General features: G+C 44.3%; 1 protein-coding gene across 1 annotated transcript; it reads right to left on the bottom strand.

Annotated features, from left to right (window-relative positions):
* Positions 1 to 2,975: 2,975 nt before the first annotated feature.
* ttll3 (tubulin tyrosine ligase-like family, member 3) lies at positions 2,976 to 16,385 on the bottom strand. The gene is made up of 13 exons (XM_073467713.1): positions 16,346 to 16,385; positions 16,149 to 16,162; positions 9,103 to 9,216; positions 8,867 to 9,005; positions 7,676 to 7,764; positions 7,441 to 7,569; positions 7,235 to 7,349; positions 6,916 to 7,026; positions 6,613 to 6,793; positions 5,010 to 5,158; positions 4,442 to 4,685; positions 3,859 to 4,294; positions 2,976 to 3,734 (listed from the first exon to the last, which is right to left on the bottom strand). The coding sequence occupies exons 1-13, from the start codon at positions 16,383 to 16,385 to the stop codon at positions 2,976 to 2,978; spliced, it is 2,520 nt and encodes an 839-aa protein (XP_073323814.1).
* Positions 16,386 to 23,889: the final 7,504 nt, after the last annotated feature.

Genomic DNA, 23,889 nt, shown 5'->3' with positions numbered 1-23,889 from the left:
TTTTCAGAGGTAATTATTCTACTTTTTTACTCCATTACATTTATATATATACATATATATATAACCAATAACATGCTTTATAAACCATTTATTGACCAATTGTAACTTAACAATGGCCGTACAAATAAAATTTATAGATGAACTACACAGTATTTTATTACCCATTTACAGGGTTGGCAGGGTTACTTTCAATTTTTTTTCCAATACAGTAACTAATAAACTAACACCTGTTAAAAAATGTAGTCAGTACTTTCCATCACTTTTAGATTCCTAACCCAGATGCAAAAAAAAGACTAGAGAAAAGAATGACTATATCATTCTTTATTTTAGAGTTGTAGTCCTATCAATAATCCTCTTTTTCACTCAATGTGTCTGTAATCTAATTCGTCTTTTTTTCTGTCTCCGTTGTATTTAGTTACTCACCAGGCCTGCCCATTTACAAAACTTTACAAACATCAGCTGCAACTTTACAAAAAACAACTGCTTAATAAATGGCTTATAAAGCACGTCATGGTTTGCTTACAGTGAAATAACTATAAAATAAATACAAGTTTAATTTACTTTACATTTACCATTTATTAATGCTGTTATTATAAGGTGTGCTAATTATAAACCTAATCAGCTCCATTGCAGCCAACATTAAAACACCTCCTACATGTTACCTGTATCAAAGTGTTTTTAAATTTAGAAATACATTTAAAGGTGCATTGTGTTGTTTTGGAAAAGAAATTCAAACTCATAAAGGTAACAAGGATTGATAAGGTAATAGTACAAACCCTGAAATTTTTATATGATATATTGTATTTCTTTAAGTGAATAAACAAGCTGTCCTCAGAGGGGAATAACGTCCCCAGAATGCTGTTTGAAGCTAGAAAGGTGGCTTCTTAGACAGGTCCTGCAAATATAAACCCAGCAAAACAGTTTGAAATTGTGTTGTCCTGTGATGACAGTTTGTTTATTCTGCTTTATCAGTCATGGAATTGAATAAATGAATTGTTCTCCTCTAAATAAAATTTCTTCCCCAATACTACATAGTGCACTTTTAATAAAAAGATCTCAATACTTCTTCGGCCACTGTTGTCAGAATTACGTCAAAACATGTTGATTCATGAATCGAAACAAATACTTCTTATCCCTACAACCTGTAGGGACAAATTGTGCAATTACATTTGTCAACCTGTGTTACAGTACAATCATCAAGCTTTATCTCATGCTGCAGACATCAACGTGTTCGTCTCTTCAGCCACATATCATTAAAGTGTCCACTATCTTTTCAGAGCTGCAGCAGTGTTGATTCATTCCATATCTGCTTTGTTTATACAAACTGAGGTCTAAAGTCCATGACCCGCACCCTAAATGTCATTAGTTCCTCCTTAACAGATTATCTTTAAGTTCATTTCCATTCATTTGTTTAAGGAGGAGCTCCATGTGTTACTGCTGTCCTGAGATTCCACTTGTAAAGTGATTGTAGCGATGTAGCTAATGCACATTATTTCAGCCAGTTTAACAAATTTTTTATGCTTAAATTATTCCGTTAACACTCATCTCTGTAGTTTGGTCCTGGAGGCCTTGTGGGTAAGAGTCATACCACATCTCCAGTCTGACCTTTGTTGCATGTCGCACCCATCTCTCCCTCCCTCACTGTTTCCTGTCTGTTTCTATTCCTGTCAATCTGACCAATTAAGAGCAAAACGCTGCCATAAAAATTCTTTTTCAGCTTGCCAATTTTAGTTGTTTATCAGTCTAGCTCAGGAAAAACACAGATTTATTTAGTCCTTTAAAAAAAATTGATAACAAAAAATCTATTCATCTGTTCAAATATGTGGCTATTGATTGTGTCTAGATCATTCAGGAGGTCTGTTAACCAGGCAGTGGTCAACCCTTTCATGAGCTCGGACTATGCCTGAGTTGTGTTCCCATAACATGTTCAGTTAACAAGCTACTTTTACATTTTCACTTGTTTCTCAAGACCAAACAAACCAGGTGTCGCTGAAGAAGTGCCAACATCTGGATAAGGACTGCCAATTCTTTTCTATTTAAACGCCTCTCCTGAAAGGCTTTGGCGTTAACTTGCAGTAAGATCAGTGAACCTTTATTGCCACCTGCTGGTGATTTGAAATAGTGTCAAAATAAAGCTGATTGTAATTCTGCAAAACATGAAACCAGGGATCATTTCACTATTACATCATTTATTTGAATTACTTGTATTTGTTTGATTGTTTTAACACAACTTCAACACAATATTGATTGCTGGTACATTCATCAAAATCATCATAAAACTTAAACATATATTCAGATTCTAGTCAGCTAAATAAGACAACATTCAAATTTACCACTGAAACAAATGAAAGTGTATTATTTTACTCATATGAACAGGTAAAAGTACTCGTATTTACCTTGATGCTTCATATTTAAAGCCTCTACTGTATGTGAATAATGTATGTCTCACTTCACCCAGGGGCATGTCATCGGGGGGTCTGGGGTAGCACTGGTCATCCCTGACATCTGATTGGTCCCAATGTGTTGTGTTGTGATTGCGAGGACTTTTAATCTTTTAAATCTTTTAAATGCACTTATTGTAAGTCACTTTGGACAACAATGTCAACTAAATGAATGTAATGTTATGCAAAAAAATGCATAAAATAAAACATTCAAACAGGAATGTAAGAAACCGTAATGTTGGTAATTAAAGTAGATATGAGAAATAGTAAATTATGCTATGGTGACTTGACCCTTGGGCTACCTCAGTCAAAAAAAAAGCAGGACACACCCCTGACTTCACCATGATTTTCTCATTTGACAGATCGACTACAATCACATGCAAATTCTACACATATTGTATTTAACCACTAATACGAGAGGGCAATCTGTTGTTCATTAGCCTCCAGCATATTAAAATAGAAATGAATAACAATGTTGTGGCTGACGAAACCGCCCATGCTTTCCATCTTCTCAACAATAAACACTGCTACTGTTTATGTTCCTCCTTTGTGTTTGGCCATGCTTTGCCTTTGAGAACAGAGGAAAAACTGATGCCTGGGGAGGCTTGGATGAGAGGAAATGTTTGGATTACGACAGGCAATGGTTCCCGCCACAATGTTTGGTCGTAAGCTAAAGACCTCCAGGGTAGGAAGGGGACCCCGGAGTGAAGGAAAGACCCCGGTAGAAGTCCTGTGTTGCGGCTCAAAAGCTGTCTGGGGAAGAAAGGATCTGCAGATGTGTGATTTGTGGCCTGTGCTGGGCGTAGATTTACAATCTATGGTGCTATGTGGGGGGCTGAGGGCAAAGGAAAGGCTCCGTGGGACCAGAGTCACCCCGTTGGCACCAAGGCTCATACCAAAGCGTCGCGCTTTCCTCTGAGGTTCAGTGTGTGCTCCCAAAGTCTGTTCAGATGCCAGACTGCGACAGGACCTGCGAACACAGGACCTATTCTGGACGTCTGTTCTCCCCTCGCGTTCCCTCTTAGGAGATGTTGATGTCAGCTGCCTCTTTTTCTCTCCCAAAGCTCGGTTCTCCTTGCCTGAACAATGAAAAGAGACTGTGGAATGATTCTGACGTGATGGTTTATGTGAGGTTTCATTGTCTTGTGAAGATGACTGGTCTGAATGAAACTGGATGGTGAGAGATGGGTTAGAAAAAACAGTTTGTCTATGAAGAGGAGGTCTGGATCTCCTTAAGGGGGCTCCCTCCACCAGCAGGTTGACTCCCACATACTGAGGAACTTCAACTGCAGCCTGGGATGGGGATAAATTAAAACACAAACAAAATAAACATTTGGTTTAGCATCTATTATTCAGTGGAATTGCCTTGGAGAAGAACTCCTTTCGCCTCTAGGCATGCTGTGTAAAGATATCCAACCTGTTTGTATATTAGCTGGAAGCCTCCTGTGTAAGCACTCAGATCAGTCCGTCGGTCGAGCACAACCCTCAGTGTGTCCAGCTGCACGGCAGGGCAGAGGCGAGCAGTCACAGCGGTGGAACAGGCCATGGTCGGACTGGCATTGATTTCCAGAAGCCAAGGCCTCAGATCTCTTCCCAGCATAAAGTCGGCTCCGTAGAGCTCAAAGCTTGCCTTGCGGGGCTCGACCAGGTCCTGGGCTGTCTGGAGGGCACGGACCACCGCCTGCTGCATACCCGGGACCACCACTGACTCCCACTCTGCCCCACGGCCCTGTCGCTGCAGAAAAGCCCTGAACTGAGAGCAGGACCACATGTTGTCCTCAGGCACTCCTGGATGGCGGTCATGGGCCGGCTGGAAGTGCTTCTGGATGGAGTTGTTGCACAGGTGGACTGAGCTGAGAAAAATACAGAAGAAGACATGTAAAATGTGCGTTGAATAAAATGGGTATAGTCTTTGTTAAAACAATCCCTCAACAAAGCACTCGAGATACAAGATTCAAACACAAGTATATACTGTAGTTAGTTTTTCTCTTTTGTCTGACCTGTCCAGAGTTTTTGTTGAGTAGGGCTGAGTGGAGAACCTCAGGTAGCACTCTCTGTAGAACCAGACAGTGAGAGGATTCCAGTCGGTGACGAGGAACCACTGACGAAGGTCAAACTTTGTGCCGTGGATCAACAGAGGACGTTCCAGGTATTTCTGAACCACCCACTTACTCTCCTTGGTCAGGGCTCTGTCGCTGTCCACGAGTGCCAAAATCTCATCCAGGCGATCCATACACATGATACCTGGTGGGTTGGTGTGACATGGGAAAGACAAAAAGCACCCAAACTGTCTAAAATAACTCAAAACTGCAGCATTGACTGCGACAGATTCATTGGGACAGGCCAACAGTCCTTTATCATGATGAAGCTTATGGGGTATTTTTAGGTACTGACACCCACAGGTCACACCTCATGTTGCAACCATTACATTTAAAATACAAAACAACACTGTTGTTTTTCATATTGTTTCAGTATGCAGTGTATAGACAGAATAGAGATGAATTCAAAGATTAATATATGAGTATTATGTTAATATGATCTTTTCATTATTTCAAGTAAAAGGCTCACCTCGTCCTCTTGACTTGGCACCTGGTTTAATGATCCAGATGTTATTCAGTCCATCTGTGTCCAGCTGAGGGCAAACCTCCTGCAGTCTGATTAACATGGCCTGGCAGCGCTCCACAAACACACTGCAACCCCTGATCGATGCACCTTCACTACACACAAACATTAGACTCACAGATTAAGTTTATTAATGCAGAGATTCACTAAATCTTACTATTATGCTTAATTTCAGACAGCACTTGTGCTGGTTAGCCACTATCTCAAAGACCTCTTATTGGTCCAGATTATTTAAAAAAACCCAAGCTGCTGCATCTTTTCAGATAATATCTATGTCTAACTCACATACTGTATGTGAGTAGACATCATGGAGGCAATTTATCATATTACATGCAGCTTCCTCTGGAGCCACAAAATACTTTATACTACTTTTTTCATGTAGTGTATTAATATATTAATATTCCTCAAGACCTGTAAACACACTTTACTGTGTAACCTTGTGGAGTAACCCCTTAATTTCTGAGGGGGGTTGAATGGACATTATTGTCCAATGCAGTGCACACGGGAAATGGAGGAGCTATTTACAGCTGAAAAGAAATTAGGGTGAAGGTGTAGCTCAATTACATCTGTTTGCATGCGTGTTTATTTCCAAATTGGAACGGCAGGGCTATATCAATGTCCTGTATACCAACTGCCAAAATAGTGCACTATAAATATTAGCACGTGGTGTCATCATCATATATTTATATGTGGTATTTGTATATACAGCAGTGTGGAACTGGAACATGGTGTATCATTGCAGTGACCCCACCTAAAACTGACTGACTCTATATTTAACCCCAAGCTGAGTCCTAACATGAACTCGAGATAGTGTTAAGAAAATCTATTTAAAGACATATACATAGGCCTACTATATGTTATGCTTCACCCAATAAGAACTCAATAGATTTGTCTTCTTTGAGATGCATTAATGATGAGTTTTAAAGGTATACTATGCAGCATTTTTCTTAAAAAAAACAATGTATAGACTCGACTGGAAGCATCTGTGTGTATTTTCTTAGTATTTCACTTTGGTTGGGAAATTTTGGGCAGCCTTTGGGCAGTGGTGTGTACCCCGAACCAGTAGCAATGCAAGGTCGGGTTTGTCATAAAGAGTTCAAGGTCTGAATGTCTGTCTGACCAAGGGTGGGGCTGAGCTACACACATATACACAGAGCACAGAGAATGAAGTGTGCACTTCGGCTGCATTCACACAAAATCTGGAGGGTTGTGCGAAGGTTAGGGCATGTTTATTTATTCTTTAGAACGTATCTGCAGTGAAACAATCAGAAAATAACATTTTATTTCTGTGATTCACTGCTTTGTTCTCACTAACGCCACTCCTCTCTTCATTCACTTAACTAGCTCAACCGCTGCTGTTCTCTTCTGTGCTCTCTGTCAGGGAGGTGGGGGCAACTTTGAATGGTGTGCTTGACAAATCCTGCATGGTAAGCCTTTAAGGACATATATTCATTGGATAAGCTGACTTGGTCTAGCAGTACTGCAGGTAAATTTGAACAAAGAGGGATTGTTCTAGCATAGCTTGGAAGCTCACAGAAAAGATACTCACTGCACAACCCTGTAATAGTCTTGCAGAAACTCTTCCCACTGCTGTTCCTCCACTGAGGGGGGTGTTTCTACAGTCTCATCAATGTCCCCGTGCTCTAAAACACTGAGAAACTCTCGACACACATGTAAAGCCATGTCGATCATTCCTGGACCAACAAACTGATGCTCCACTTTATCCAACTCTGGAGAGAGAAAATAAGATTGGTATTATCGAATTTGTTACATTCTCCTTGTCCCGCACTTCATATCATAGCCACGTCATAATTGTCAAAGGTTCCTACTTCCTTCATATTTCATCTATTACCATCAGAGACACAGTTTTTGGCTTCCTCACCCTCCGCTCCCTCTCTCCTCCATCTACTTGTCTCAACCACATGCTGCAGCAGGCTGGTGCATGCTGTCCTCCTGAAATCCTCTTCAATGTCATGGAAAACAATACAGAACATCATTTAGTTTCTTAAATAATATAATACATAACCAAGAAAACTAAGACAGTGGGTGTAACAAGTTAACTCATAACCCCCAATTACACAAAATTCTTATCCAGATATGATTTTTATATTTCTTCCTCTATGTCATCTTTGATAAAGAACAGGTTTGGTCAAAAGAATCATACAGCAGACCTATGAATGCCTGCTTTTCATCCTCTGCCCCGAGCCTGTAGCATCTTGGGAAGAAGGTGTCAGGATCTGCCGTATCAAACCACTGGAGGTTACGCAGGTTCAAACAGAGCCCCACCTGAAAGAAACAGATATATATACACATTAGCATGGTTGAGCAACTTGCATTCTAGCAGGTCAATCATTAGACACTCTTTAAAAGAAGAGACCTTGGTAGTAAATGATCCAGCATTTGCATAGTGATTAATCATCTGGTCATGCCGTAAGGAGCGACCGTCTATGTCATCCCGACGTGTCGTCCAGTAGAAATGCGTTGTTTCATTTCGTACCAGGCGTGACTAGAAACGGTTGAGGAAAAGTGAAGTTAAAGTAACAGTGATAGCACATTCCAGTGCTTACAGACTGTGCAAGATGTCAGTGTCATGTTGGATCACTTTGTCTTACCATGAGGTCATACATGTCATCAAGGTTCTCCTCTTTCTCGCCTTCATCCACTCTCTCTGTAAAGAGACAAGGAAACTGAGAGTGTGTGTCTGTTTGTGTGTATGTGCTTGAAGGCTGTCATGTGTGCAGGGGTGTGTTAGATGTGTAGGGGTCTGTAGTGTTGTACAAAATGCATAATTTATCAGCTGTGGGGGGATCCTTTAAACTCGTGCTCCAATTACGTTTACACTAACCCTTCCTGCATTTTTAGCTTTGACAGTTAAGTCAGAATATCACACACTCTCTCAGACTAAATTTAAAATACTGAATGGACTAGCAGACAGAATATTGATAACTGGGGAAATATATATAGTTTAATGTTTAAAGTACATTAAAGTTCACATGTTATGCTCTTTTTCAGGTTCATAATTTAATTTTGGGTGTCTACTAGAAAATGTTTACATGCTTTAATGTACAAAAATGCATTATTTTCCTCATACTGTCTCATTACTGCAGCACCTTTATTCACCCTCTATCTGAACGCTCTGTTTCTGTGCCTGTCCTTCTAAGTCTGCTGTGATTGGTCAGTTCTCACAGGCCTGAGCAGGCATCCCCTACGGTGTTTCGCATCAGCTCTGTCTGTGTTTTTGCAACCACGGCCGTGCTGAGTGAGGTGACTCTACAATTCACACATCACAACCTCACAGAAGTCCCGATGACTTGTTTAAAGGCTCAGTTTCTGAATATGGGCTGTGTGCATTACTCTATGGATTGAGCAATTTGATCCACAGTATTTATGTAACAGCTAGACCTGCTTTATTCATTTAAATCATGGAAATCTCACTTTTTACACCATGGGAGCTTTAAAATCTTCTCAGTATCTCAATCACTTATATACAGCTATTTTCCCTCCCGTACACTGTAAATTTCAAAAGTTGACTTTGCTTTGAAAAAGTCAGGAAACCGATTACCTCAGATTTACCAAGTAGTAATAGTATTTTACTTGTCTTCTTCTGTAATCTGTCTCCTCATTTTTTTTTGTTTTAATTTTAAGTAAAGTTACTTTACCTACACAGACTTTACAGTGTGGGCTTTGAGACTAGTGAGATTTCATTGTTTTTGGCCTGAACAGTGCATCTCTCCTAAAAATGAATGTCTGATTTGGAAGCTCTGAGGACTTTATCCTCTTATGATCCATTGTCTCACCATCACCACCATCCTCCTCCTCATCGCCATGGCAATGAGGTGATCTCTGGACAGGACGGGGCAGGCGACGTTCCACCCACCCTCTGGCCCATAAGGCAGCACGGATCACAGGATAGGGTCCCTGCACTGAAAACACCTTCCTCAACTGAGAATGAGTGGAGGAGAGACAGACAGATTCAAACAGTATGCTACCACATAGGGGGATGGTGGATGAATATGCAGAGGCTTGTACTCATCATCACCTTCAGCGCTTTCTCCACCAGCGTCTTGGCTGTTTTTAGCCTGTCTGGCTTGATCGCCGGCAGGCTTGGCACACTGCGCCGTAACCTCCCCTCCACTGCTGGAGCCACAGTGGACTGTAACACTGAGACATATCGCCTGATCAGATTTCAATATAAAGTGTGTGTGTGTGTGTGTGTGTATTAATATGTGCTTTATCTATCCACTTACCTGGCATTTGTTGTATTTACACTTTTATTTAGTTCTCTCTTCAGCAGTACAGTGTACAGTTCTGTGGGAGGATGGACAGACAGATAGATAGATAGATAGATAGATAGATAGATAGATAGATAGATAGATAGATAGATAGATAATGTGTAGCTACTGAAGGATGTAAACTGGGTCAAGCAGGCATCTAAATCTGGACAGAGCTGACTGAGGCTGTCATAGCTTCACATAGACATACCCATGTGCGCAAAGACGCGCACGCGGACAGACAAGCAGTACATGCGCATGCGCAAAAATGTAAAAAAAATAAATAAAAAAAAGCATTTAGGTTATGGTATGGAAACACCACCAGGCTACACACACGATAAATGGCCGTGGATTTGCGGACTAAACCTCTGTGTGTCATCTATGACAACAAGTACACACGCATGAAACCTGTTCCTTAAATACACCTCAAACTAAAACTTCATTTCATGTTAAAACACTGCATATACACACCTCCCCGGTGACCCTGTGCAGACTCGCTCGCTCGCTGCACGCTCCCACAGATTGTTTATAGTTGCCATAACAGCCGTACCCAGGAGGAACAGGACGCCGTGCCCTGCGCCTGGAGAAAAAAAACATCTACCACCTCCAGCCATGCGTTGAAGAAAGTGGATCACTTATCTGACGCTATCGCTTGCACACAGTGTGGCTTACACGTGTAGGCGACATGCACAAGAACCATGAAACCGGCAACTGTGTGGACGGGTCCTATTGCATCCTCGCTGCTGATCTAAATCCACTCAAGTGTTGGACAAAGTGGCAGGTGGACAGTCTCGTATGATAGAAAGAGTTCATGCTGAGGGCGAAACACCGCTGCTCAGTTCAGTATTTGCTTCCTTATCAATCCAGGCGGCCATCTGCAGGCGTTTGAGATAAACCGTCTGTCATGCATCTTCAACATTAAGCCTGTAGTGCATATGAGCTTCATATCATGTGCATGGCTACTTGATTACATCTTGTTTGCGCAATGCTTCCCCTGACCACAAGGTGGCGACCATGGCCTTCTGTTAGGTTTGAACGTGTGTTCCAGGATCAGTCAGATCCATTATGTCTCTGTTCTCTCCATCTTGTGTGCTCACTGCCTTTGCATCCATGTTTTACCACTGAAGACTGTATCACTATCTCATGTCTTGTTTGATAAACAGTAGGATGAATGAACAGCATCATCAATGTCAACACACAGACTTTTTCAGTAGTAGAAAGTAATCAGAGCGCTGTACTACTAACATAAACCTCTGAAGAGTATATGTTATTATTTAATATAAAGTTAAAGCAACATTATGTAACTTTTCAAAACAGTTTCAGCATTTTGATGGTACAGTGTCTTGTAACAGGGTGAATTACATTAGCCTCTTTAGCAAACCAGCTCGAAAACAAAACTTTACATTGTATTGCACGCACAGCAAGACCGTGCAATGCATAAATTGGTGACCGGATTAAAGCAGCAATGTAATCAAATGTGTAAGACCATTTAAAATCGACATTAAAACGACCAACTTGGTTCAAATAAAAAGAAAATACATCAATTACGGGCGCAGCCATCTTTGTTTGACGAGTCGTTTGTTTATCCTCGCTCAACTCGGTGTACTCGCAGGAGCACCGAGTCGGACAGTGGATATTCCGACCAAAAGGGGGCGTGCCTCGTGAAATGTCGCGAGACAGCTGCAAGATTTCCCACTTCGCAACTCGGGCGAGTGGTCTCCCATGTAACTGGAATGCAGCATTAGCACCTACATTATGTCTGACAAGTTGTTACACACCTGGGATTTGTATTCACGACAGTGGTGTTGCACTCAGAAACTGTGGGGGATTTCTGCATAATGTTGCTTTAAAGTGTGCATTGCTTATAAAGTTTCTCTACTTTTATTCAAGAGACTGTATGAATGCAGGAGGATTGACACGTGTAATGGAGTATTTTTTGAATTGTGTTAATAGGTAATTATTAGGTAATAATAATTTACCTCCTCATAACAATCTACTTAACATTAATAAGACTATGTGAGTGTTAATAATAGCATAATAAACACGTCACCATCATAAGCAAAAAAAACTGTTCATAAGTGCACAATAAAGGTATTTTTAAGCCTTCATAAGGCATTGTTCTCGCTTTAGATCTGGTAGCTGCAAAAACATAGTTAACTGCTAATAAATGCATAATAAAGTATGTTTAAAACTTAATAAAGTAACAAAAAATGACATAATAGGTGAGGACGATACAACATAATAAGTGTGTTTGTAATGCTATTGTAAAGAAACTCATAAGGCTTTAATATACACCACTCAAACTTAGTTAGGGATATTTTAGTGTTGCACTTGATTGTTTATTCTGTGACATATCTGAATTTTTATTTTGTGTTTTGTGAATATATTTGGTCCCCAAAAATAACACATTTCATCTGACTTCTATTGCATATCCATGCACATGCATATCTGCACCCATAACCCAGCATCCCTAACTCATTTTGAGTGGTGTGTGTCCCAAGCATCTACAAACTGTTGACATGTGTCTTATGAGTGCTTATAAATGTCTTATAATCGAACAAATGTGTTTATGATGCTATTATTAACATTGGTATAGTCTGATAAATGTTTAAAAAAGCATCTTACAAGGACTCATAAAGGCCTCATTACACAAGTGAACGCTTTTTTATAAGTTTTCTCAAAATTGTGACAAAATAAAAGTAAAAGCTGAACTGTTTGTTGTGCACAGTGGTCTCAGTCCAGCACTTCAGCTGCCCAGACTGGACATTACAGCCTATAGAGTGACGTGGCTCTATAAGCTGAGAATAGTCTTGGCTTTATTGTGTTGGGTAGCAGCAGTGCGTCGCAGCCCGTTGTGTGCCTCCGCGCTCTGATTGGCTGAGGCTGCAGTGATGCTCTCTGCATCCTGCTCCCACAGCCAGGCAGGCAGGCAGGCAGGCAGGCAGGAGGAGGGAGCGCGGCCGGGAAATCATAATAACACAGAGGGGGGGTGGGTTCAAAAATGATCATTTTCACCGTCCCCCTCATCTGGAAGAGATGTTTACACTCAACATGTCTGCGGAAACAGAAGCAGCCGCTGCTGCCAGCGCGTGACTGCTCTCTGTGATCGTCCTCAGACTGCGCTGAGAGAGAGGCTGATCAGCTCCCTGAGAAAGTCTCACCTTTACCCTCCGTCAACACTGAGCAGGTTAACCCACAGGCCACGAGCATGCCCGTCACCGACCCCGAGAGCATCCTGAGCTACCAGGTAAAGTGCCCTTTAAATGGTTAATGCATGGCGCGTTGCTTCCACACAGAGCAGCCTGCACACAAGCTCCAACAACTGGATCCCTCACTTTGAAATCCCCTGCTCCAACAGAAATCAATCACTGTGCAGCTGGAATGACGGACTGTGTGATATTTTTTAGGAACTACTTCACGATCACATACTGTTGCATGCATGTGCTGCAATGTTTCACATTCATCATGCTCGTGTTGAGGAGGTTTCAGTCAGTGTTCTCCCAGTAAGTTAGGTTGTGTTGGTGACCCTGCAGAGGGCTGCCCGCTGCGGACGACGTTGTTGATATTGTCATTGTGAGGTGCTAACACGTGCAGTCATTCCGGAGAGCGCCTCACATCGCGATGCACTGAGAAAAACGGAGTTATTTTGTCTGCCCCTCAGCCTCACACATACGCGCTGTGGCCATAGGATTGCAGCACATTATTGATCCGATGCGTTTTTAAACACAGCGCCCATTTAAATGTCAACCGCTGGCCCTGCAGCCGCATGTGTGAGAGGAATAACATGAACGGGACAGATATTTTCTCAGTTACCCTCAAATGACCTTGACGCCATCCTAACTGAGCTGAGTGTCGACACGTCCATACTTTATCGTTATTAGCCAATCAGGCGGCAGGGGAGGACAGCCTGTGGTCAACTGAGGTTTGAAGGGTAAAAATGGCATGATCCTAAATGTCCTGTTGATGTGTGATCCATTATCAGACCCTCCATGAGACTGAGGTAGAGGAGGAACCACGGACCATTGAACACACCAGCGGTCAGGGATGTTTGTTCAAGCTGGCATGCAGCAGTAGTGTTTGTATAGCTTGATTACTGTTGCACAGCTTTAATGAGTTAATGTAGCATGTGCTGCAACAGAGTCATGTCATCATAGTGATAATAACATCTAGTGTGAGGGCAGCAGACAGATGGAGAAGGACCAGAGGTGAGCTGGGAACTCTCTGATATGATTAGACAGTGTTCAGATGGGGAGGGGAAATTGCCTGAGAGCCTCACTCTTCAAACTTTAGAGTTTTGCCAATTAAATCTGGAAGTTTTCAAGGCAGCAGCGCGGACCGGGATCTTTGCCATACACCCCACCTGAAAACTGTTGAAGTGTTTGCCAAAGCACTGTCGAGATGTCCCGAGTAGTGGGGAAGGTATTGAGTGGAAAACAGCAAAATGAAGACGTAGTCATGGATAGAAGGGCTCCTGTCCACAATGTTAACTTACTGATGTGCTCATTTGTAAGCAGCACATTGCAGCATTCATGTTCATGGCCCTTAGCTTACATGATAACTAGTACATACACAATGCCAGGGTTCTAACAATGCATTTTATTACATTTTAATCTGAATTTCATTTTATCAATGAATCATTTAATCTATAACATTTCAGAAAATACTGAAAAATGGCCATCATAAACTATTACAAGTTTAAGTTGATGTCCTCAGATTCCTTTTTTTGTTTGTTTGTTTGTCCAACAATCCAAAACCCAGAGATAAAAGTTTACAATGATTTAAAATACACAAAACCTGAATATCTTCTTAACTGTGAAGCTGAGAGTGTTTGGCATATTTGCTCGAAAAAGTGACTCTAATATCTAATCGATTATGACAAAAATGGCAAATTACTTAACTGACTAATCGACAGATCAGTTTATTGCTTCAGCTCTATTACATAATAAACTGCGGAGTAGTTTCATCAATATTTTCACAGTGTACATTAGAGCCTGACTGATTTATTGGTTAGCTGATAAAATTGGCAGATATTGGCCTGTGACAGATATATACGTATCAGTGAGTATGTTGTTCGGTATCTACTGATATGTCACATTTTTGGGTTTATCAACTGTTTTCCGTATAACAATGCAGTTGACTAAAAGTATAATATTTCAATTTGTGTATTTGTTGTGTGTTGCTACAAGTACAGTTATAAAACTTTACAAAAAGACTTATTCAATTGAAGTACTATGGCGTTACATTTGTGTCTCATTCCTGAGCTGTGTTTCTGATTATTTCTATTATACCTGCATATTGTACATGTAATATGGAGCACTTGGGAAACGTCAGCACCTCAGTTTGCACATGCCCATCTTGTCTAATGAGCACAGGCCTACGTCTGAAACAACAGCAACTGCGGACCACTGGTTAATTAACATTTACATCTGACAAATTAACAACTTAACATAAATGCTTTCAATGGACTTCGTTTACGTAGACTTTGTTGCCATCCACTGGCCCGACGTGCTTGTTTGAGCATTTTGTGTTCTTGTGAGACTAACTAAAATAGTTGGCTACTTGATGATCGCCGACACAGTTAAGGCATTATGATCATTAATGTAGCTGCCTGAAAAAATGTAACATGAACTTTGCCTCTAATATTTTTGGACTTGTTATTATAGACTACATACTTACTATAAACTTAAAAAATGTGTGTGAAATCAGATGTACAAAAAGTCCATATGATGTATTTGATGTTTCAATTTACAGATACTAGATGATAGTGCTCTGGCTGTAGCTGGAATCATCAAGCTAGTCAACTAGTCAAGGTTACTGTTGTTTATCTGGCAGAGTTATAGCCTAACCTGTGATGATAGCTACGTTGCAATATGGTAAAGACGGTAATTCATAAAATTAGGTAGTAACCAAAACTGTAGTTTTCACCTCTAGTGCCCCTGAGTTAGAGCTGCTCAGGGACCAGCTGTAGAAAAAACAAGGTTACATTTTCAAGGTGGAGGTGAGTGAATACAGAGTGTAGGTCATGGAAACACATTAGCAATCCTTCAGTAGCAAATGGAAACAGTTATGGCACACACAATTTTTTAACTAGTTACTTAGTAACAAGTGAGGAACAAATCACTCTGAACTGAGGATTTATTGTAGATAATAATGAGTTACTAGAGAACACAATGGGAGATACCATATTAATGAATATTAGGTAATGATTAGTTCATAAATATCTCATTATAATGTCCCACTTTACTTGACGGGACACAAAAAAGGGGAAGTGATGATTAAATTATGAATAATTAAAGAGTTATTACTAGTTTTGTGCTGCTCAGTAGCTTTATTGTTTATCAGGGAGAACTCATTATGAAAGTGGTCAATTAATAAAGTATCTATCAAGTATCTATCAATTAATAAAGTATCAGTCTGTTCACTAGTGACTCGTCATTATCTCCTCAATTCAAGTTATTCAAGAACTACTCATTAACAAGTAAATGATTAAAACATCACCAGAGTGCCATCTAAGAGAATCACATCTAAGCCTCAAGAGAAGTGACGCTTATGCAAATACACTTAATGTCATTCTGCTGCTTCTTAATCACCAAGGTGAGAGTTAATATTTGGTTTTGGATGGTATGATTAAAAATGTTTGATGCTGTTCACTGATCTTCCTAAAGACTATTTTTCTTTTTTAATCACAGACAATTATCAGGATTAACACTGTATTCTCTCAAGTAGAAAGTCACAGCAGAACAGCCTCTTCATTTTCAGTGGGGATTGAGCGTCTACCTGCATTGTAGAGACACCTACTTCTTCTTCTACTCACCTGATTCTCTGCATCTGCATACAGAGATAAAACAAACAAAACACAAACAAGCAAAGAGACACAATATTGCTATAGTGCAATAACATCCAATGTTGCACTGTAACTGAGCCAAGGTTCATTACACGATTTCAAGAAATGTGATTAGAAAGTTTATTTTTTATTTTTTACATCTGAGAGACAGCATCAAAACACCTCACCTTTTAGAAAGACCATGACTTCCACCTCCTCGTCACTCATCGTCATACATTTGTCTCAGCTCCCCTCAACACAATACTGTCACGGTTCTCTCTTTCAGTCCTTTTACAGGAAGCTGTTTGGCAGCTCCCCCTCCCAAGCTTTCATTTTAATCAGTTTGGTGGCAGACGGATCCATAGTTGCCTTTTGGACAAATGAATCTCAAAGATTTCCTTCTTTTAAATCTCTGAAGGAAAAGTCCACTTAATTCAATCAAGTTCTCTTCTGAAAGTGTCTCAAAACTCTTAAGTTTGAAGGTATTCAGTACACCACATCATGTTTTAAAACTATTACAGTTAAGCAGGAAGCCTTTTAGGAAACATTTAATGAGCTTCATTTAGTTGGAAAGCACTCAAATTAGAGTGAAATATCCACAGAGGTTTAAACTCCCCACCACTCTGTACTTTCGCATTAGTCATTTTAGATATCGCATGTCCTGATGATTGAGTCTCATCCAGACACACATTTCAGAATCTGGTTCCTTTAGTGCTTAATGTTCTTTGACCTTTTATAGTTTCAATTAGATAACACAGTTTCCGAGATGAAAATCTGCAGTTTTAATTATACTGTAGGTTACCGTCTTTCTCCCACAAAACCAACTGAGGCTGCAGTAATCTGTCTGCAAAAGAAAACAATTAGAGAGCGAGCGCTGTGGTGAGGCAGAAATGGATGTGTGGCATTGAATAAGGTGTGTATGACTCATGCTACCCGTGGGCTGAAACAGTCAAAACAGCCGCTCCTCTCGTCCTGCATCCTCCAGCTCTCGCCTTTCCTGTCTCACTTTTTCACCATTATCTCATGCTTTCATCCATTCATGTTAACCCTTCCCGTCTGAGCGAAGCACTGTCTCTACAGCAGACTGTAGCAAAGAAGGGGCAGCGGTAGCCCGCGGCTGTGGCATACTGGTTCTCAGACACCAAGCCAGGTCTGGAAGTGACAGGTCCAGTTGTCTGAGTCAGGATCTGTGTCCCTGCTGTCAGTTCAGAGTGCTTCTTGGAGGGCAGCAGATAGGGGGGGGTCAGCTTTCGAGAGAGTGTTGGCGTGGACGGATAAAAATAGGAGATGTAGAGATACACAATCAAGAGAGAGGGGTCATTGTAATGGTCAGTCGAGTCAGGAGTGACATCTCGAAAGCCCACGCTGTGGTGTTGAATCATGGATGCACTTTTATGAATCTACCATTCGCTTTCTTACAGTGCCGTTCTCCTCACTGCTGATGTAGTTATTATATTAAGACCAAACGCTTAGAATTTGGTAGAGATGGTAGGGGCATGTCAATTTTCCACATCACACTCATGTAAGTTGAATATTGGACCAGGATTGACAACAGCCTTAGCGTCAAACTTTTCAGAAAAATGCTTTAAATCAGTCAAACCTGTGTGAATCCATTGTGGCTGTGATTATGTTTTGAAAAAGGAGCCAGGGAACGCACAATAAAGCAATGTCACTGCAGGCAGGTAGCCAAACTTGTCAGTCTTCCTCTGTCATGATCAGGTCCAGGCTACCATGACAAGCCACTCGCTGTCTGCTAAATGTGGTTTGGGTGGTGGAAAGAGTGCATACAAGAATCTCCCATTGAAAAGAAGCAAACTGTGCATGAAAAACTTATAACATCAACGGGGAAAGATTTTTGCACCCTGTGCTGTAAAAACCTGTAAAAATGTTGAAGTAAACATGTATGTAGCGCTGTGGTCCTACCCTCTCACTTACATAGTGCAGAAACAAGTGATGGGGGGCGGAGTGGCTGAGACAGAGCTGCTATTTGAAGGTAAAAAAAGTCACATACTGTTGCTTTAAAGTCTTATTTAAGGAAGATTCTTATTCATGAGGGGGTTGGTGTCCCAGTGCCCTCTTGACCAGCCGCCACTGGCTGTAGCTACATCGGGCTGTAAGAAGCTCTGCGAACTAAATAAAAACAACAAGGAGTGAACGATGCATTTTGCATGTTGCTTCATCAGATTCGCTCTGTGCTTGATTGCCAACAGATGTTTCTTTAGATAATCAGGTGCTGATTAGCAGTAAATGCAGAAATACAAATGCACTTAAAATAGTCGACAACAGGCAATAGCAACCACAATTCCACTGTACAAATCTATAACATGCATTTTCATTTCCATGAGAGCAAAAAATCTGGTTGATCCATCTACAACACTACAGAGGATGAATAGATAAAGGATGCCGACAACAATAGGGTATCATAAATATTTACAAAACACAAAGTACATGAATTTACTCATAGAATAAGAGTAATATTTACTCAAACTGGTAGAAAAACGTTTAAAAAACATACTGTACATGAGGAACATGATTAAAAGTTGTGTAATTATTGTGCCAGGAACATAATAACTGAAAAAACACCCTCTATGAGTGTGTTGGCTACATAAAGACTTTGTATATCTATAGATAAAGGCTTTAAATGAAATGAGATTGCAGTCAGATGCCAAAGCTTACAGGGGGTCTCTGCTAACAGCTTTTACGTCCAGACTGAGGAGTACTCCTGGCCACTAGGGAGCAGTATCTTATTAGTGCTACACTGGCTCAGTTAGTAGTCGGCCATTTTGTGAGTATCTGTTTATTATGTTCCTGCTATGGTGGTTGGAGGTTCATCTCTGTTCATATTCCTGTAAGTCTTAGTATTTTATTTTCATTACCATCAAGCTTGGTTAAGCTTATACTGTTACCCTTGCTACACAGTATCACATATTAGCTATAATTAATTAGCTATTTGTTTTAGCTTATGTTGCTATTCTGTGTATTGCTGCAGGGCTCCTTCATCGTTGTCATTAAATACCTGACCCGACATCGAGGAGTGTGTTTCTTCATGAAGGAGCCATGGTGATCATTCAGTGCTCTGTTCCCAACTGCACGTTCAACACCGGTGACGTGTCTGAAGCACTCGCCATTGCTGTGTTGACAAATCATGGACTTGCCCATCAGAACCCACCGCCTGTCATGGCTGCGCTGGCCCAAGCCCCAGCTCCTCAAGGCCCGAAGCTCGATCGACCTAAAGTTGATGTTGGCGTATCGATAGAGGAATGGAACGTGTTCATCCGTCGCTGGGAGGTCTTTTGCACCGGCTCAGGCATAGGAGCGGCCCAGGCCCCTTTCCAGTTGTTTCAGTGCGCTGGGCCTACACTCGGAGATAACCTATTGAAAGCTAACCCCAACGCCACTTCTGGGACCTTGCCGGGTTTGATCGCTGCCATGCGTTCACTAGCAGTCATTCCAGTCGCTACATGTGTCCTGCGCACCGAGCTGCTTCAGTTACACCAGGAACGCGACGAAGCATTCCGCGCCTTCACCGCCAGGGTGCGGGGTAAAGCAGAGACCTGCGCCTACAAGGCGGTATGCGAGTGTGGCAAGGATGTAGACTACACCGACCACATCATCCGTGACGTTTTGATCAACGGGATTTATGACTCGGACATACGCCGCGACATACTGGGGACGCCTGACATCCTGACAAAACCAGTGAACGAGGTGGTCGCACTCGTTGAAAACAAAGAAATGGCCCGCAATGCGCTCCCGTCGTCCACCCTATCAGCCATGTCGTCATTCCAGCGCCTGAAGAAAAATCCACAAACGAGCCCCGCCCCGACCCAAGCCCCTGCAGACAAGGCTAAGCGAGCCTCGTGCCCAGACTGCAAGAGCACCTTTAAGGTCTTCACGGAGGGGCCTCGTGGATGGAATACCAAGCCTCACCAAGTTTGTATCGACTGCTACAGAACCCGCAGACGAAAGAGGCGGGAACAGCCATCGACTGACAGTCAACAGGCCGCCATTGAGTCAGAGCCGATCTCCCAGATTTCTTCAGTTCAATCTGGAGCCCGCCCTGGCCCACACTACAGGAGTCATCGTCGACGCCGTACTCAAACGACACTCAGCAATGTCAACAAACCCACACCCGTCAGGCTCGAGCACCACATTTTCTCTAAGGGAGGATGGAGGCGGGCCAAGCTGAGGGACCACCCCCGTGTGTCGATCACCATCTCGATCGACGAGCCTGTTGGACCGGGAAGCCGACCCAACACCCGGGGCCCGGACCACGAGGCGAACATATCTGCCATTGCAGACACCGGGGCGCAGTCTGACCTTTGGTCTCTGGAGGAGTTCCTTGCCTGTGGGTTCTCGCACGATGACCTGTGTCCAGTGAAACTCAGCCTGTCAGCCGCCAACCGCTCCCCCATAGCAGTTGAAGGAGCGTTCTTTGCTAGGCTCTCTACAGCTCCCTGCAGCGGTGGCGTGAAATCCTGCCGCTCCATGGTCTACGTGAGCAGCTCGGTCCGTGCCATGTACCTTTCCTATGAGTCATTGCTCGACCTCGGCCTCTTGCCTAAGGACTTCCCGTCGAGTAACAGCGCAGGAGGACCCAGAGACGAGCACGGCCCTGGCGCTCCTGACTCAACAAACAAGCCCTCGTCTGTCAATGCTACAAGGTCCACCAACAGCGGCTGTAAGTACCTGAAGGATCTCCGTGACGCCCAGTGCTCATGTCCCCTGCGTGCAGTCCCCCCGCTTCGCCCAGTGACATTACCATTCCCTTGCACTCCAGAGAACAATGGCCAGATGAGGGATTGGCTACTTGAGAGATATGCTTCATCTACATTCAACACTTGCCCTCATCGAGCTTTGCCATGCATGGATGGGCCTCCCGTTGAAATACATGTGGACCCTGGAGCCACACCCAAAGCATGCCACACCGCGGCCACCGTGCCTCTGCACTGGCAGCAGAGAGTCTATGACGACCTCCTCCGGGATGAAGCCCTTGGTGTCATCGAACGTGTCCCGTATGGTGAACCGGTGACATGGTGCCATCGTATGGTAGTCACTCGAAAGCACGATGGTTCCCCCCGTAGGACTGTGGACCTCTCACCTCTCAACAAGTTCTGCCTACGTGAGACTTTTGCCACCGAGTCCCCATTCCACCTCGCACGTCGCATCCCAAAGGACACCTGGAAAACCGTCACGGACGCCTGGAACGGCTATCACAGTGTGCCCCTCCGCGAATCGGATCGTCATCTGACCACCTTTATCACGCCCTTCGGCCGCTGGCGCTACACCAGGGCTCCGCAAGGTTTCCTATCGTCGGGTGATGGCTACAACCGCCGTTTTGATGCCATCCTCTCGGACTTTGAGTGTAAGGAACGTTGTGTGGATGACACTATCCACTATGACTCTGACCTGGAGCAACACTGGTGGAGGACCATCGACCTTCTGGCATGTGTTGGCCGGTCGGGCATCGTGTTAAACCCGGATAAGTTTCAGTTCGCGGAGAGGTGCGTCGATTTTGCTGGTTTCCGGGTATCAGACACTACCATCGAACCACTCCCGAAGTACTTGGACGCCATCCGTGACTTCCCCACCCCGGACTCTACGACGGATGTCAGAAGCTGGTTCGGCCTTGTCAACCAGGTGGCCAACTACGCCCAGTTGCGCGACACGATGGCACCATTCAAGCCGTTCCTGAGCCCACGCTGTAAATTCTCGTGGTCCCCTGACCTGGAGGAAGCCTTTCGGACGTCCAAACTAGCCATAGTTGAAGCCATCCGTGAGGGCGTGGAGATCTACGACATGCAGAGACGCACCTGCCTCCGCCCTGACTGGTCCAGGCGCGGCATTGGCTACTTCCTACTCCAACAACATTGTGGATGCACCTCTGGGGTGCCAGACTGTTGCACGGGTGGATGGAGGATCACCCTTGCGGGTTCACGTTTCCTGTCCTCGGCAGAGCAACGCTATGCGGCCATCGAGGGAGAGGCCCTGGCCGTGGCCTGGGGCCTGGAGCAGACTCGGTACTTCACACAGGGATGTGACAACCTCGTCGTAGTCACTGACCATAAGCCTCTGGTGAAGATTTTCGGCGACCGTACGCTGGATGAGATAACAAACTCACGCCTGTTCAGACTTAAGCAGCGTACCCTCCCATGGCGCTTTGACATCGTGCACCTGCCCGGCAAGAGTAACCATGCCGCTGACGCGACTTCAAGACATCCCTCCCCCTCAGGCTCGGCGAATGGCCTCTCTCTGGGATCACCAAGCGTGCCCGACGCCGTAGAGTCAGCACTTATGGCTTCCATCCGTGATGATGCGCAGGACCTTGGGGCTATCTCGTGGTCCCTTCTCGCACAAGAGACGTCGGCTGATGCATGTCTTGGCCACCTTCTGCACCTGATTGAGCACGGGGGCAGGATCGACGCAAACGACCCTGCTCTGATGGGTCTGTCACCGGTATGCGAGTCCGTCTACGCGCAGGATGGCGTCCTACTATTCCGCGACCGTGTTGTGGTTCCTCCATCGCTGCGTGAAAGGGTCCTTCGCCACCTTCATGCCGCCCACCAAGGGATTTCTACGATGGAGCAGCAGGCTCGCGCCATAGTCTACTGGCCCGGGATGTCGAAGGACATCCAAGCCACCAGGCACGGATGTGCAGACTGTAACCGCAATGCTCCATCACAGGCAGCCACACCCCCCCTACCGTCCTCGCCACCGTCGACCCCATTCGAGGCGGTGTTTGCTGACTTCTTCGACTACGGGGGCCGGCACTACCTGGTTGTTGGAGACCGACTCTCAGGCTGGGTAGAGGTCCTGAGCTCTACAGCGGGCACCGATCTGGGAGGCTCGGCTGGCCTGGTTCGCCACCTGCGCACGTTCTTCGCCACCTTTGGCGTACCGGAGGAACTTTCAAGCGACGGTGGCCCGGAGTTCAAGGCAAGCCATACAGAGGACTTCCTCCGCCTGTGGCACATCAAGCATCGCATGTCCTCTGTTGGCTTCCCACAGTCGAATGGAAGGGCGGAAGTTGCAGTGAAGGCTGCTAAGCGCCTCCTGATGTCCAACACTGGCCCGACAGGCTGTCTTGATAATGACCGTTTCCTGCGTGCCATGTTGCGGTTGCGAAATACGCCTGACCCCGACTGCAACCTCTCACCAGCGCAGATCATCTTTGGTCGACCTCTTCGAGATTCGTTATCCTTCATCAACAGACTCGAGAAGTTCTCAAACCCGCATGTTCGACCGCTCTGGCGCCAAGCATGGGCGGCGAAGGAAGATGCCCTTCGGACCCGGATGTCCCGCACCACGGAGTCTTTGAGAGCTCATTCAAGGCCTCTCCGCCCGTTGGCGCTTGGTGAGAGGGTGTTCCTCCAGAATCAGCAAGGCCCGAGCCCTCACAAGTGGGACAGGTCGGGCGTGGTGGTGGAGTCGCTGAGTCATGATCAGTATCGGATTAAGGTCGACGGGTCGGGGCGCCTGACTCTGCGCAACCGGCGATTCCTCCGCGGCTACACGCCAGCCTCCTCGTACACCCGACAGCAGCCAGCTGCGCCGTTGCCGCCGCCGCTGGCCCTGGAACACCAGTCCGTGCCTGTCCACCCTGGACCTGTGATGCCCCAGGGGGTCGTCCCACGGTTATTGGATGGACCCTGCGACACCGCTTTGGACACCTCCCCGCTGGCGTCCCCTGATGAGTCATCCCCTGGCCTCGGGACCCGAGGTGACCCCGTTCCTG

The sequence above is a fragment of the Pagrus major genome, chromosome 6 (genome assembly GCF_040436345.1).
Source record: "Pagrus major chromosome 6, Pma_NU_1.0".
NCBI lineage: Eukaryota > Metazoa > Chordata > Actinopteri > Spariformes > Sparidae > Pagrus > Pagrus major.
Note: the sequence above shows the minus strand (reverse complement) of the source record. Positions and strands in the feature narration are given on the sequence as shown.

Coding starts and splice junctions, on each gene's coding strand:
- ttll3 (XM_073467713.1), bottom strand. CDS start 16,385: ATGAGTGACGAGGAGGTGGAAGTCATGGTCTTTCTAAAAG. Junction 6,794..6,915: donor CAAAAACTGTGTCTCTGATG/GTAATAGATGAA, acceptor TTCTCTCTCCAG/AGTTGGATAAAGTGGAGCAT. Junction 3,735..3,858: donor TCCAGCTAATATACAAACAG/GTTGGATATCTT, acceptor TCCCCATCCCAG/GCTGCAGTTGAAGTTCCTCA.